This window comes from Leptodactylus fuscus, chromosome 4 (genome assembly GCF_031893055.1).
Source record: "Leptodactylus fuscus isolate aLepFus1 chromosome 4, aLepFus1.hap2, whole genome shotgun sequence".
NCBI lineage: Eukaryota > Metazoa > Chordata > Amphibia > Anura > Leptodactylidae > Leptodactylus > Leptodactylus fuscus.
The window spans coordinates 200,763,655-200,780,993 of record NC_134268.1 but is presented as its reverse complement, the minus strand read 5'-3'; the positions used below and the strand labels follow the sequence as shown (position 1 = coordinate 200,780,993).

General features: G+C 41.3%; 1 protein-coding gene across 1 annotated transcript in view; it reads left to right on the top strand.

Moving 5' to 3' along the window:
• Positions 1-16,274, top strand: part of JCAD (junctional cadherin 5 associated) — a 96,710-nt gene extending 80,436 nt beyond the window's left edge. The window contains exons 4-5 of the mRNA XM_075271598.1: positions 1,769-5,214; positions 7,755-16,274. Coding sequence (XP_075127699.1) covers positions 1,769-5,214; positions 7,755-7,789 — 3,481 coding nt within the window. The 3' untranslated portion in view covers positions 7,790-16,274. The remainder of the gene's footprint in view (positions 1-1,768; positions 5,215-7,754) is intronic.
• The last annotated feature ends 1,065 nt before the right edge of the window (positions 16,275-17,339 follow it).

Sequence of the window (17,339 nt, the reverse complement as noted above, 5' to 3'; positions counted from 1 at the left end):
ATATACCGTATATACTTGAGTATAAGTCGACCTGAATATAAGCCGACCCCCCTAAAACTTATTGACTCGAGTATAAGCCGAGGGGGGAAATGCAGAAGCTACTGGAAAATTTCAAAAATTAAAATGGTCGGAGTTTTTGGGTGCAGTAGGTGCTGAGGAAGGGGAGGGGGGGTTTTGGTTGTCTGTCTGCCCCTTCCCTGAGCTTGAGGACTGTTTTTTCTTCCCCCACTTGGAATTCAGCCTGGCTGAGTATAGGGGATCTGCAGTGCTCCTATTAACCCCTTCCCGACGGAACAGGAGCACTGCAGATCCCCTATATTCAGTAGATCAGACACAGGGATACCTAATGTGTTTGTGTGTCACAGTAATTTTCTACTTTTGTATGTATTCGAGGGAAAGGAGGGATTTACAACTTTTATTTTTTTATTTTTTTTAAATCTTTTTTTTTGGCACTATTTTATGGGAGATTCTATACATTAATTTTTTTTTTTTTTTTTTTGCTGACTCGAGTATAAGCCGAGGGGGCTTTTTCAGCCCAAAAACTGGGCTGAAAAATTTGGCTTATACTCGAGTATATACGGTAAGTAAAGTTTTACAAAGAAAAAGGGGGCATGGGTGGGCCTTAGAGAAAGAGGGTATGGCCTACAGCGGCCCAACAGATATACTATAATTTATGCCAGAAAATAATGTAAATTATAGTGCAAATCTACGCCAGCCATGATGGGGTTTTTGTGCTTGGACAGCCCATGGTTCATCAAATTTATTACTAGCTTTGGTGCAGGCTTATTCTTGAAACTGGCATATAAAAGACCAAATTTAATAAATTTGTACCAGATTTACTATTGTGGTTACAACTAGACACTGGCGTAAACATGACGTAATGTAAATTTTTTCAACATGCTACACCATGATAAGCAAGAAATGTGTCAAAATAATGTTGAATAATTCTGGCTCAAAATATGCCAACTAAAAAGTGGTATAAATGTAGACTAGGCAGTGTAAAGATATGCCAGATTTATGATCCAGCATCAGTCACTGTGATAAATCTGGCATATCTTCAGATATCCTGTTGAAGTCTAACTAATAGTAAATCTGGGTCTAGTTGTCCAAGAGGGTGTAGTTTATTAAGAAAGGGTTGTGGTTTAAAGAGAAAGTTCGTGGCTCATGATACACAAAAAAGTGCCAACATTTGGTGCAAAATTTGGGCTGTAACTTGAGGGAGTGCAGAGGGTACAGTCACATCAGGGCCCAGGAGCCTTAGGGGGCCATAAGCACTGGCATCAGTATTGAGATTGCAGCTTCCATCTGGCCCATAAACCAAGGAGACCCACAGATTCCCCTAACCACACTAAAAGGATTGAACTCCTTAGCATCCGTAACCATCACTATCAAGAATTCATTGTAGGAATGAGGTAGGGGGCCCAGACAAAAGATTGCCCCGGGGTCCCAAGATTTTAGTTACACCACTGGTTCTTTTGGTCTGCTTGGAGACCTGAAAAACGGAAACCCAATCCGCATAAAAAGCAGTTACATAGACCAAAAGACTACAATGGGGTCTGTCTGGTTTCTGCCCAGTTTCCGTCCAAAAAATGCGGAGAGAAAAGTCCTCCCTGTAAAATTCCTGTTCATTCCAAGGGCAATTGCCTAGAAAGAGAAGTTGGTTGAATGTTCTTGTGGAGCAAAGATACTGCCATTCACTTTGATTGTGTTATTTTGACTTCATTGTCTCCTTCTTTACTTGTTCTCATTGAATATTTTTGTGTTTTAGGGTCCCTGAAAGACTTCAAACTGAAAAACCATGCTGGGCAAGGACAGATAAAGACATCCAATACTGGAGAAGGAGAGGCCAGGATTTCAGTGTTTTATTAAACCATGGCAATAGACCACCTGGTGAAAATATCGCATCGTCCTCCGATATTGAGGGAAAGTGGAAGTGTAATTTTATAGATAAAAACTGCAAGGAATTTCACAATACGGTCACCGAAAATGTGGATCAAGTCAAGCAAAAAGTAAGAGTGAGTCCAAAGTCATCTGAGAGCCAGATGTCAGATGGCAGTAGTGAAAAGCTCGAATTCAGCCCCTTGACTTTTGAAGATAGTCCATTTTTGGGTCCAAATAAGCAAAAATCTCAATTGATGCCAAAAGTTTCTCCTGAAGGTTCATGTCATATGGCTATATCTTCAACTACGGGTGACAGTTCCTTCGTAAAGGAAAATAAAATACCCTCACAGGATAAATATGTTGTACAACAAGACTTTAAAAGCTCATTCTTAAAACCGAAATATAGTCGACCTTCAAAGCCACCCTCATATGAAGTTCACCAGCAGACATGGGGAGCTGTGGATGTAGCTGAAACCCAGGACAGCCAACAAAAAGAGGAACATAATTCATCTCCTAAAGTGTTAGAGGCCCCCCAGGAATCCTGCTTTCATGACTCAGGCATGGAACCCCCTCATTATATACCTCCCCCATCCTATAAGTCTCCACCCCTCCTACATGCAGCTAATCAACCTTACAAAAAAGTGCCTCGCTCAAGTGATTGCATACGCCAAAATATTTTGGTGGAGAAAACCAGCACAAGTGACAAAAAGCCAACCTGTTGTCTTGGAAATAACGGTCCATTCACGAAACCGACCAACCACAGGCATTCTGAACATTGTAAACACTCTGTGCAATATATCCCCTTTGATGATCCACGTATCAAACATATAGCAGGTGCCCCGGAGGCAGAAAAACACAATCACAGTAAAAAACATAACGATCACTTTAGACTTGAGCAATCCAGTAAAGAAAGTAATTTTCGGAAGCGAGAACAAGACAGTGCCTTTATAAATCCGCGAAATGCAGGCCATCATTTTGTAAAAAGAGAGGGTATAAAACACAAGCAGTGGTTGCACATCACCATCCCCGATCAAATGTGCTATCCTCTCCCCGAGAACCGAGATGGCGCTACCGCTTGTAGCTTACCGGAGGATAGCGAGCCTACCCACAAACTCTCTTTGAAAAAGACGCATTCGGATAGCGCTTGTGAAACCGTAACGAAAGTTAAAAAATTCGAGCCCGAATCATTTGTTTTTAGTAAAAAAAGTTCAAAGAGAAAACTTAATGAAACAATATTTTGCTTGGTCTCCATTCCCGTTAAAGCTGACTCTGCCACATCAGATATGTCTAAGAGCAACAACCATGTAGCAGACAATGTGGACAGGATGAACATGTTAAAACATAGCAACGGGGGTCCACACGAGCAAAGGCTTTTAAGTGCATCTTCCAGTGACTTAGAGCTGCAAACACTTACAGGAAGCATGAACAATAATACCGAGCTACTAAAACAAGGCCAGTCCAAAACAGAGGAAAATAAACAAGCAAATGACCTCAGATCTGGTGAGCAGAGGAAACACAAAGAACTGACCTATTCTGGCTCCTGGCCAGGCGATCAGTACAAAGATCAACAAACCCAAACCGTTTTTACAGATATACCGACTTCCCCGCTTTACAATGGTACAAAAGAAAGTGAACTGGAAAATAAGTCGCAATTTGTTCCTACAGGTGCATTGGGAGATCCACGTAGACTTCCAGAAAACGCCAAACCAAATATATTTGGCATAAAAGGTCAAGTGAACTTTACACCGTCCACCAATAGCGCATTCTCTAGGACATCTTTACTGTTGACACAGATACCTAGAACCCAGCCAAGCCAAAGTTTCGACCTTCCCAACGCAAGCCCAGATGGAAAAGAAAAAATTGTCAAGTGCGAAAAGAATGAGTTTGAAGAAGAAAGCCCATGTAATAAGAAGGAGATCTTTGGACAGTTCCTGTTAAAACCGGTAAACCGGCGCCCGTGGGATGCTATAAGCGAACTGGAAAGTATGAATAAAGAGTTTCAGCAGCAAGATGGTAGTACTAGTACTAACGATGGAGAAAAGAACGTGGTGAAGGAGCAGAGTAGGGTGACCCAGGTGGACTTTCCATCCACGAGGACAGCATTAAGGAGAGAGATGTTGAGCAACAATAGACATATTATAGAGATTGAAGAAATACCATTGTTTGAGGTTCTTCAGAATCAAAGTAAGTTAGATAGTTGGTGCTCAGACAAGTTGTCAAGTCATAACAGTGAGGTTGGGGGTGAAGTATGTAAAGCTTCAAAGATTGCTGAGGTGAAGAACAAAGCTGTGAAGTTGTTGGATGGCTGCTTGATGGGAGAAACGCAAGGTCAAACCAAGAAAGCTGGAGACAAAGTGGCCACAAACACCGGGGCATTGACTAAATCGGAACATGAACTACCAGGGCAAACGCATGTGAGCAAAATCCTTAACAATAAAAAACAACAATCCAAAGATGTTGGGCTTCATCATTTTAAAGAAGACAAAACATGTTTCGATCACACATTTTTTGACATCGTGAAGGTCAGCTGTGCAAAATTTGGCCAACTAGGGGACAATATGATCCGGAAGTTGTCACTGGCTGACAGAAATCATGGCCGATCTGTTCCAGACCTGAGTAAGCAGTTCATCAGCACAAGTCGTAACGGAGATTTTTATGAGGAGCACAATTATTTGGATATTCCAGAGAACGAGTCTCTACACGAGAGAGCGGCGAGAATTCTTGGAATTGATGTAGCAGATGATTGTCTGGTTTCAAACGGGAGTTCTGAAACTCAAAGTCCTGAGAACGTTCTCCCTAGCAGTGGTCTACAACCAGACAAGACTACCAGGGAGAAAAAAGTGAGTGAAATCTTTTTTCCTACAAAAGAGACCACGGGGGTATTCAAGAGTGTCCTACATTTGCCTTTAGACAATGAGAAAGCTGCTGAGAAATTAAAAGCTATTGATCAACGTCAGGATCCAAGTTTTTTGTGTCAGTCCATTTCAGAACACAGTGAGACAAACGTTACAAGCAGTGCTGAGAAAAGGGTAAGGAACCCTTCGAAGAGGATTGAGACGTTACAGGGCAAACTTGCCTGTACACCTGTTCGGACTGCTGTAGATCGCCTTGCTCGAATGAAAGAGGTGGATTCTGTTTCGCGAATGAGGCGGTTAAGTATTAAAAGCACAGATTCAGGTGATGAACTAGATGAAGATAAACAGTTCCATGGGATACAAGATGGAAGAACGCGGAAATTTTCCACGGGCTCTATTTATAAACGAGTGATATCTTTGGATGAGAATCTACTCCTAACACCAAAAGGAAAAGAAAAGTTAGAACTATCATGCACAGGTAACATGGGTCATTCATTTTTCTTTTTGTAAAAATTTCTTGGAATGTCTACATCAGATCTTTACACTTGGAATGGATTTGTCTGTGATACCTGTGGGTGGTCTTATTGTAGTCAGATCCACAACCCCGAAAAATATTGCTCCACCAAGTGTAATAACAGTAATATTTAGTGGCTGACCAGTGTAGCTTTGTTTTCTCACCCCATCATCTCTCTTATTTTTGGCCTGTATGGATCTATTGTATTCTTCTTATCTATTGACCCTGGGTCATGACAACCTAGAGTGTGAATAGAATGGAGCCATGTTTCGTCTTAGCCTCTGATATATATATGTCATTGTGTGAAGGTTCATTGGTTGTTGTAGTTCAAAGGAATATCAGAACAATTCTAGATATCTCTTTATTGTTATATTTGCGAGGAATAATAAGTAGAGATGAGCGAGTAGTATTCGATCGAGTAGGTATTCGATCGAATACTACGGTATTCGAAATACTCGTACTCGATCGAATACTACTCGCTATTCGAATGGAAAAGTTTGATGCAGAACCAGCATTGATTGGCCGAATGCTATATAGTCGGCCAATCAACACTGGTTCTTCTCCTACCTTTAGAAGTCTTCTCTGTGCAGCTTCCCCGCGGCGTCTTCCGGCTCTGAATTCAGTCTGCCAGGCAGACTTGTAGTGCGGACATGCACAGTCGGCTCTGCCCAGGCCCGATGCCTGGCAGAGTGAATTCAGAGCCAGAAGATGCCGCGGGGACGCTGCACGGAGAAGACTTCTGGGAGGATCCAGCCCGACCCTCACTCGTGGACTTGGTAAGTATAATTTGATTGAACGTTGCCTACCCCTGAAACGAGCATTTTCCCCCCCATAGACTGTAATAGGGTTTGATATTCGATTCGAGTAGTCGAATATTGAGGGGCTACTCAAAACGAATATTGAATCCCGAACATTTTACTGTTCACTCATCTCTAATAATAAGCTTTTAGTTGTACTTTATCTCTCTACATATTCAGATTACCGGATCCTTAGGAGTAAAACTATTCATATTAGATGCAGTCAGTCGCCAGTTATTCCTCCTGACCTCCTCTAATACACGCATATTCAGTTCTCAGTTGGAAGAGGGGAGTAAACTGCTATTAGACATCTCTGGTGATGGCTTATCTTCCTTGATAAGGAATATTTAAATAGGTCTTTATTGATAGACAAAGGAAAACTCACTCTAGCGCCACCTTTTGGAAGGTAGATCCCTATAGATCAATGCATGTTTTTTTATGAAATCTAGAGAAAATGGAGCACATTCAATGAGACTGGTATATTGTATGTTAGTCTTAATAAATTACCCGACTGCTGCTAGGAAGCAGAGATATATGAAGAGACTCAAGTCGATTTCCATATGGCATGATGCCTTGGACCTCCCTACTTCGCCCACATTCAAACAATGCAATGCATGAGGTGCAGATCAGGCTTGTGCCGTATGTACTCCTCAATATCCTCCCTCTACGTCAGGAAACTGGTGTATAGGGAATGATAAATCCCTCCTATGGTAAAGGAATTATAGCCAAACCAAAACATCTTTTCCAAAAAGAAGAAGCGACCCATCCCCAGAGAGTCAGTGTGAAGCAGGGGGATGGTTTGGCTGGCTGAGAGGTCATTGATGTGGGCCAGGGGTATTATGTTTACTTATGGAGACTGCCCTTTCAGAGAAAGGATTCAATTTCTGGATCCCTATGTCCACCATCATCTGCCATCAGAGAACTGAGAGGCCCCCGTACAAATTACACACCCAGCAGGTTTATGGCCATTTTTGGTAGACTAAACAGCAGATTTGCAGTATTACTGGTAGAAATCCTGAGTGGTTAAAAGCAATGAAATATGGCACAGTGAGACTTTATAAATGTTTGACTGTGATCTTGACCTTTTTTTAGTCAGTTAATGTCAAAACACCAGAGTCCTATTTCTCAGCTTCCTTTAGACAAGATGGTACACACAGAAAAGGACAGTGGTAAAGTCTTCTTAGGTACTGTTGAAGATCTTGACTGTTGGAAATCCTTGATGGAGCTTCCTCAGTCATGGAGTTGCTGGTAATGGAAGTGTTTCTCTTGGTCTATACCCATGATGGCGAACCTATGGCACTCGTTCCAGAGGTGCCACTCAGAGCCCTCTCCATCTGTGGAACAGATTATACTGTGTGGGGCCAGATTGCAGCAGATTACACTGTGTGGGGCTCACTGTGGAGCAAATTGTACTGTGTATCAGCCACTGTGGAGCAGATTGTACTGTGTGGGGGCCCTACACTATTTTTATCACATAGTATCTGTTTAGTGATATTATTACAGACCGTCCGTAACTGTCCACAATTGTGGATCCGCACAGTATTAAGGTTAAATTGCCATGTTGGCACTGAGATAAATCAGTGGGTTTTGGGTTGCAGTTTGGGCACTCGGTCTCTAAAGGGTTCGCCATCACTGATCTATACCATATGTCAATGTTGACCTTTACAGTTTTTGTTCCTCTTCTAAATCCTTTCTATTTTTTTACAGATGCCTACGACCCAGCAAGAGTGGAAAGAGTTTAACCTAAACCTTCAGAATCCATTTACTACAGTGTCAATGAATGTGTACCGAAAGAACCAGATGGTAATTTTACCTTGTCTTCTCAACCGAAGTATTTCCGTTATATATGGCATACCCACACTGCCATTACTACTGCCAAATGAATGGAACTTGTCACCTGCACTGTATATACATAAACCGTTGATCTACAAGAAGGAGATTTGGAGTTTACCGGGATAGTCTTTTTATAAAAAAAGCACACTGAAGAGATTTCTGGCCAACTCTTACCAATGAGGTCCGTGGACATAACTCATGTTTGAGGAGCACATTGCGTGTCCCATTTCCAATGAATGTAGTATTGAACTCTGCATAGGTATGACGCAGGAGGCTAGTAACAACCTGAATGTATTTACATCAACCACACCAACGCATTGCATGGACTGGGAGAGCCTGTTCCTTCATTTTTCTTTTTCTCTTTTTTACCTGTGTTACTACTTGACTCTTCTATGGATGCTTGTACTTTGCTGCATTTTTGACGGATGGCTAAACACGTAATGAGCCCAACTCATCACACATCATTAAACCTCTTCACAGATGACAGTTCCGTGAAGAAAAAAGAACTTTGTTTTGAAGAATTGATGTGTGTTTTATGAATGCAAAAAACCCTTCTAAACAACAGCTCGGAAAGAGAATGAACATGTCTAATTGGATGTGTGTCTATTCTGTTGGAGAACTGCAAAATGTTTTGACTGTGGGGGAGGTTTTAAAGACATATACGAACAAGAACTGGCTGCGATGTAGAGTGTGGGTTTTCTTCATCATAGAGGAATCAGTAAACATCATGTTGACAGCTGATTTTTCCAAGGGTGGCAAGACTCGCTGCTTTGTAGTGATCTCGAAAGTGACGATTCTAAATGGGAAGAGTTTACCGGGAGTATCAAAGGGATTGTAGGGCTTGATACCATCACGAGAGCTTTGAATATGGTCTAACATTTAGTGAAATAGTACACAGTTGGATGTCTAGACCTCCAAGACTCAATGTTCCTCCTTCTTCATAGCTCTTCTGGTTAACGTCATGACCTTGGGGGTGGCATCTAACGCAAAGTACATGTACAATTTCTTCAAGCTAACACTTAGTGAAATATTACACAACATATCCACAACCGTAGGCCGTTGGATGTCTAGTCCTCCAAGACTCAGTGTTCCTCCTTCTCCATAACCATTCTGGTTAATGTCATGACCTTGGGGGTGGCATTTAATGCAAAGTACATATACAATTTCTTCAAGATACGTCACCTTACCTCTTGGTATGTAATGGTAGGGATGATCTACAGTATATAATACCCTTAAACCTGCGTTTTTGATTAGTGATAGTCAATCGATGGCTATTTGGACACGCAATGCCATAAAGTGATGGGTCTACAGATTCATTTGTTATTTCTAAATAATGAAAAGAGGGCTAGCCCTGTGACTACTATCACTTCTACTAACACTAAGTCTCCAGTGGCGTCTTACAGGCAGTCTATTCCAAGATACTTTCAGAGATTCACCATGACCCTTTATGCTAGAAGCGTTTTATTGTGCCTGATATATAGTGTACTTGTTTGTACTATTGTATATAAGGAAGAAGAGGTGAGCACTGTTGGGTCTTATACATTATATCCCGGGCCATTACTTTCTGTGAGATGTAAATATCCATTGTCTATCATTTGAAGGGGGATCACCACCTTAAAGCAATACTGTTACATCGGAACAAGTCCATTAGTTTACATGCATTAACGTTGCTGCTGTCATGACCTGTGCACATGGATCTGATGCTACATGTTATAACTCCATTTGTGCTATTAGTGCCTGTTTCCTTCATTCCTGCCTTATTCTGCCATTGTACTTTGCAAAGCACATGAAGTTGTAGAATATATAGTAACGGTGATATATTCTGCAAAATCTCCATCACTTGGAAAAAAGGTCTAGCTATCCTCTGGCTTTGTGGTTGCCGCAGGACATCATATTGTAGTCTATAGAGCCGTGATGTTGGGCGGTAGGCACGAGACAGTGGTGGCATACCTCTGCACTAGAATACTCTACGTCTGTGTTTTCTGTAGTCTTATGACAATGATAAAATGCTATTAGTTTAAGTGCCTATGTTTGCTACCACCTGGTCACATATGCAAGTAAAAAATAGACCCTACATCCAAAGACATCTCCTTCGTCATTCCAAAGCTGCGCCATTGTGTTCCATACTAACTAGCACTTTAATAACTCTACTTGTCATTTTCGGTGGTACATGCCCTCTCTAACATAAGACACATCAGCGCTCACCGTTCTTGTTGTGTATATGTAATGATATTCATAGAGTCTGTGGCTGGAGTAGACATATCTGGACATGGCCGACCACATCTCTCGTGGTCATGTACTTGGTCTTATTTGTATTGGGCTTAATGTACGGTAAATGTCGCCCCTTTCAGTGTATATGGAGAACATCTTCTATATTGGTCCTTGATTTCCATGGGGCAGAGATCTATCTATTGTTATATACAGTAGATATTTACTGTATAGAATCTGTATTTCTAGAATACGTACTGAACACTTCCATTTTCTAGTATGTATTGCAAAATGGGGGCAGTTGTAGTATACAAGGGCCCCCCACCATCAGATTACCTCTTGTGAGCCTCCAGTGTCGTGGGACTGTATAAAACAGATTATGGTGGATTATTAATAACTGGGATCTTTTAAGAGCTTCTTAGTTGAGATTGCTGTTGGTGTTTGTGTTTCCAACCAGATCACATTAAAGTTGATTGTAGACTTTTCTAATCCAGTCCGCATCCAACTCCGAAAGGTCATGTTTTTAGAATTTCCTTTATTGCACAGGTATGTTAAAGGGCTATCGACCATGATATTTTTGAACTATCCTTAGGATAGACCATCAGTATTAGATTGGTCCCCTGCCGATCAGTTGGCTCCACTTCCTCTTCTCAGGTCAGTGATATCACGGCCATTGGTCACCAAGCCATGGTGCAGCTCAGACCTACTGAAATGAACTTGCGAAGAGGACACAGCACTTTGTCAACTCAATGATCTGATGTGATGTTGATGGTCTATGCTAAGCACAGCAAGCCATATCATAGTCCCAGTAACCCTATGTCATAGTGAAACGTTAGAGGTTTTGATAAGTGGGGGTCCCAGTGCTCGGACCCCTAACCATTTAAAATGAAGGTGCACTTGAAGGATCTGCCCCTGAGTTTTTCTATTGGGTGGTTTCCAATTCATAAGAAGTCCATAGACTGTATTTCAGTACTCCACTCACTCCATTCTCCAAGCATCGCAGAGCCAAACAGAATCTATAGGAGACGCCATTTAGCTTTTGCACCTTTTAGCCATGGGGTCTCAGCACCCACTCATCATAACTTCTCATATGTCTCACATTTCGTAAAAAGATTGTTACCCTTTAAAGGGAGTCTGTCACCTTGTATGTCAATATGCAAATGAGTTCTTTAGAGCAACGAGGGTGTTGCCATTGCCCCTGTTGCTTCCAATAATTAATTTGCATATTGACAAATGAAGGCAATATCTGGAGGCAGCAATTCACAAGGGGAAATTACTGTTTCAGGTGACCCTAACCTACCGATCTGTGGGGTTGGGTGCCGGTGACAGACTCCCTTTAAGCCAACAATTTGCACAAGTGTTTTGTCAATGGGAAATCCTTAAAGCATGACCTGAACGAGAGATACTAGACAGGGAGACTGGGACAAATGCTATATATATATATTGGTTCGGGTTTTTTTCTCTGGTATCACCATTGACACCTTTAATGTGAATTTTCTATTTAGGGAACAGATAATAATGGAGGGAGCGCAGACCAAATAATGCCAGTGTGTATGTAGCCTTAGAAGTCCTCCATTGTGGACGTCTCAGACAAGCTTTAGCACTAATATATTGGTCTTGCATTATGCTGGGAACTGCTTAAAGGCCTATTGGGATTAACTTCCTCCATAAAGGGGAATCCATTTTTACAGATGCCCCAAATCACCACCCATATTATGTAGGCTTTATATACTAGCCGCCTGGTATAGTGACCACTGTGAGGGATCATTCACCTTTGTGTATTTTGGTCCGCATTTTCATAAGCCAAAATCTCTTATTTCGGATTCATTTCATGAAAAACACTGACCAAAATAGATAAGTGTGAATGAAGCCAAATACTATAACAGAAGGAGATCCCTGCTCCTGACCCTCATTTTAGTTACAAAGAGCATCTCTCTGTGGAGGACTCAATATGTCCATGTATAACGTAGACAGCCTATTACTTCCAATGAGCACTGTGTAATGCTTAGAGTCTCCTGTGGTGGCGCTGCAGTATAATTGATCATTTTATCATGGAATGACCCTTCTAACCAAAAGGCATTGCCCAAAGTGGACTTCTTCTTGACATATGGGTGACATGGATATTATAAAGCTACATAGTACCTACTGGCTCATACATATTGGCGTTATCAGATAAGTCTTTGCCATACCTAGAAACATCTCGGACATTGTCTGATCTTTCTCCAGTGAGCACGACACAGCTTTTTATATGTTAGCAATGTTATGTCTTTTTTATGAAAGGACATGAAATAATGTCTGTACAGCACTAATGCAATCTAAAGGGTATTGCCGCTGAAGATACTTATATACGGATACTAGATGTATAGGGATGTAAGCTACAAGCGTGTAACACTATCTCATGTCAATTTATAGGGGCGAACCGTATGGGAATGTAATACCATTTTACACATTTTAAGGAATACCAGGGTAAAAATTTTGTAAATGAGATTTTGATAAGCGGATATCCGTACTCTGTAGACTGTTTTCTGTTATTGGCTCAGTAATTTATAGTATATATATATAGAAGACAGGAAGGAGCTGTCTGGCAGCTACCAATGGCAGCCCTATATCTTTGTCACTAAGTCATGTTGCCCTTCTGGCCATTCACAGTCACTCCTCTGACTATGGAGACGATATCCACGAATCTATGATGGTTGAATGTGAATTAAGATCTGGTATCAATGACCATTTGTCCATCATGGATGGTGTCGGATTGAGGTTTCTTGGGCTGACCAGATAAAATGATACTACAACAACCCCTAGGAAATAGATCATAAAACCCTTCAAATTTCGGTCTCTTCTGCTGGACCATTATTGTGTTAGAGTTTGGGTCCACCTGGGCATCCTCTGGTACTCTGGTGGACCAGTCTAAGACTGATCAAGTATATGTAAGACAAGAGCCTTTCCTCTACTCTATAGCCTATACGGCAGCACATTTGTGCCTGTCTAACAAGCTAAACGAGTGCGAGAGGAAGTAGCTAACTTCTCCTCCAACTTGGGTTTTGGGTAAAATGAGTACATCTGACAGCCTTAGACAATAAGATCAATTTCACAAATGGCTGACAATTGGCCAAACACTAATATCTTTGGTTGACTACTAACCAAAAGGATCATGGCTCTTCTTTTGGTGGTGGTCAACCATCAGGCATTGAGAACACACATATTTTCAGATCTGATTGACGGCCCTAATGGCTGATCTCGTCCAATGATCGGCCAGTCAGAAGTCTGTAAGTGTGTATGGCCATCTTCAATCCATACCTCCAAGCTCCGAAGTTTTACAACCCCCTTCCTGCACAAGTCTAAGCTGAGGCCTCCATGTTTGTAAATCAATACTCATCCGAACAATATCAAAGAACCACTTTATATGGCCTCCCGAAGTGAGTTTGACATGAGATATTGTTATAATTCAGGGACGTACCTATGTATGAGAGTATGAGAGGAGTGACTCCAATCCACCTTCTTCCTATACTGTACACATTGTGAGATTGACAGGAGAGTATCATTGTCTATAAGCCAAGTGCGTCTCCAATCCCTGCAGGAATTCTCAGGCTCACATTGGGGCACCAGCATACTGGCCTGCCGCTACTGCCTGTATACGGGGTGACAGCTATGTACTCCTGGTTGGTGTACAGAAGAGGCAGGCTGAGGTATCTGTCCTGAGCAGCAGATCAGCGAGGGTCCATGTAACATCAGCGGTCCTCTCGCTGCAATAGTCTAATTTCATGGTTTCTACCTTGTTGGTAGATCTAGTAATGATTAACGTGACAATATTTGTCTTCTATAGTGTACACTACACTGAAACAAATGTTTTGTGTTAGTTTGTGTAAAGCGTTGGAGGGGAATCCGTTTTCGTTGCCGTCTCGGGCACCGCCCCTGGTTTCGAGTTGTTGTAATCCATGCAGAATGGTGGTGAAACTATACAGGAATATGTCGTTGAGCATCTGCAAACCATTCCTAGGATGTATTTTAAGATTTAGCTGTTTCACTAACACCAGTTTTTGTTACAAGTATTTTTTTACATAGAATATCTTATAAAGAATAATCTGACTTGTAATCATTAATAGACACTTTTACATATAAATATGAGAAAGAAAACTGTATAAATGAGAACTTAAAGTTCACTCCTCACCTGCCTATGGCGGAGATAGTAATTTTCAATCTTCATGACCATTCGTTCGTGGGTAGCATGGTAATGAAATGGTTAATGGGAGCCTTTCATGTTGTACGTTCAGTCCTATCTCTGGGCAGTAGGTTATAGAGCAGGAAGAGCAGAGCACAAGGATATGATTTGGGCTCCTTTCCGTGAAATCCTAAAATCTACTTTCTGTCCCGTTTCTGTATTCTAGAACGGTGCTTCTTGTGTCAAATGAAATCTAGAACCGCGCTTCTGGTGTCATATGAAATTTAAAACTATGCTTGTGGTGTCATATGAAATCTAGAACCGTGATTCTGGTGTCATATGAAATCTAGAACCGTGATTCTGGTGTCATATGAAATTTATAACTATTCTTCTGGTGTCATATGAAATCTAGAATAGTGATTCTAGTGTCATATGAGATATAGAACCGTGCTTCTGGTGCCATATAAAATTTATAACTATGCTTCTGGTGTCATATGGAATCTAGAACCATGTTGCTGGTGGAACATAAAATCTAGAACCATGCTTCTGGTATCATATGAAATCTAGAACCGTGCTTCTGGTGCCATATGAAATCTAGAACCATGCTTCTGGTGTTATATGATCATATGAAATTTAAAACTATGCTTCTGGTGTCATGAAATCTAGAACCATTCTTCTGGTGCCATATGAAATTTATAACTATTCTTCTGCTGTCATATGAAATCTAGAACCGTGCTTTTGTTGTCATATGAAATCTAGAACCATGCTTCTGGTGTCATATGGAAGATGAGATTCTCAAGACTGCAGTTGTATTATATTTGTAGATATCACCAGTTGAAAACAGCTGGAATATGAGAGCTGTATATACCTTTGATAGCTGTATATACACATATGGATATCTTTAATATGACGCCAAACACATGTTTCTACATTTTATAATACCTGAGATATGAGCATTTGAAATGACCTCTCCCCAGCCTCAGCTTCTCTGTACTACACCCATACTCCCCTGTACTCTCCCTGAGAAGTAGTGAGGATTTCCATTGCCTATAGATAAAATGTGATATTAGAAAAGGATTTCACAGAAAGGAGCCAAAATCCATTAATAAACTAAGTCACAAAATTTATCATGGTGCAAAATGAAAACGTTCTCGAAAGTTTAGGTGCCCTTTAATTTCAGCTTGGTTTGTCCCACTATGTCCTTCATAAAAACTTAACAGAGACATGTATATCTATCTGCTCAGCTTCTCCTGCTCTATAGCATACTGCCCACAAACAGGACTGCAACGTACAAGTTCCCTTTAACACTGCTGCCTTGTAGCACTGGAGCCCTGGGCTTAAATCTGACCAGGGACAACATCAGCATGGAGTTTCTACAGTTTCCTATTAATTTAAAAAATAACATGTTTCCAATGATCTTCTACCTAGCCTAGATGATAAATATGGAAATTTTAGTGGTCATTGGGGTATAACGTACAAGGGGCCTCTTGTATGATGGACATCACTAGTGAATGTTGAGCAGTTCTGTACCACCTAGATCCTCATAAGACCACCCTGCCAAACTCTACTCTGCACTGATAACAGCTGTCTGCAGATGAGTGTCTAGTTTGGCTTACATCCAAGTCATTTTCCAAGACTGGTCGGGTCGGACATTGACTGATAGGATTGCTACCTTGCAACAGGTAGTGCTAGAGACTAATTTATATAATACACATTGAGACATTGATGTATTTCTTGGTCCTTACTGATGAATATTGGTTCCAACCAAAAACAAAAATTACTATCTCTATTGTGCATGGGTGATAGGTGCACTTTAACCATTTCAGCTGAACTCAAATACCACTGATGTTTTGCACTTGACGTGACCTATTTTGTTTTCTATATTGTAGAAAGAAAAATCATTTGTATGGCAAATATGTCAGTGATAAAAAAAAAGAAAAAAAAAAGCTCATTTAAAGTATCTATTGCTTTTTACAAAATATGGTCTATTTTTTTAATGTGTACACATGCCACAAGTTGCCAAATAAAAAAACGAATATTATATGTAATAAATCCAATATATTTATTTTTGTGGTTTTCTTTTCGGAGTGCGTCTGGATGTGTAACCATGATATATTTACAGGACTGTCAATTCCAGCAGAAGTTGAAGCTCCTCTTAAGGAGGAGAGAACCCCGGTGGTTACGGTATCTCACCTCATTTATGTGGACACCCCCATTGCACAATAATTCACTCAAGAACTTGTCAAGGGCCGGCATTCCAGAACCATTAAGTGACCTCCGGCAATGCACTCTCTCTTGGCTCGCTCCTTATCCCTCCATTATACAGGTTCCATTATACTTTATAGGTGAAGAGTCTGGTTCTACTCAAGCTCGTATTGCAAAACCTGCTGACAGGTAAATGAGGTCTGTTAAATGAGAGAGGGGGAAAAATAGGACACTCATGACACTTATGAAGCTGCCGTGTGGATAATACATTATCTAATAGGCAAGAATTTTCCATGATAGTGGGTCAATGACTATGGCGCTGCTAAAAATGACATACTGAAGACAGTAACCTGTTTCTGCGCCGTCTGCTAAATTAGCATTTTTGTTCTAATACTGTTTTAAGGTTATACAGGGTGTCCGGAAAGTAAGTACACAAAATGAAAGGATGGACTTTACCCGGTATAGGAAGCGTTTTTTATTAATGAACATGTGACCGGAAATGCACAGTGGCGGCACTGTAGGTAGACCGACACAGTGCATTTCTGCAGGATTATTTGCCGGTGTTGCTCGAAGATGGGCCCTTGAACATGAAGGCAAAGATGTGGCTCCAGCAGGATGGAGTACCTCCCCATTGTGGCCACATCGTCCGTGAACACATCAACAAGTGATGGCCGAATCGGTAGATCAGACGCAGCAGACCTGTGCTGTGGCCCCCTCGCTCGCCGGATTTGACCCCACTTGATTTTTTCTTATGGGGACATGTCAAGACCATTGTGTACGCAACGCCTGTGCCAACCCGTGAAGGGCTCGTGAACCACATCCAGGCTGCATTCGTCGCAGCAAGGATCATGTCAGGAGTCTGTGAACGGGTGCATCAGTCCATCTCC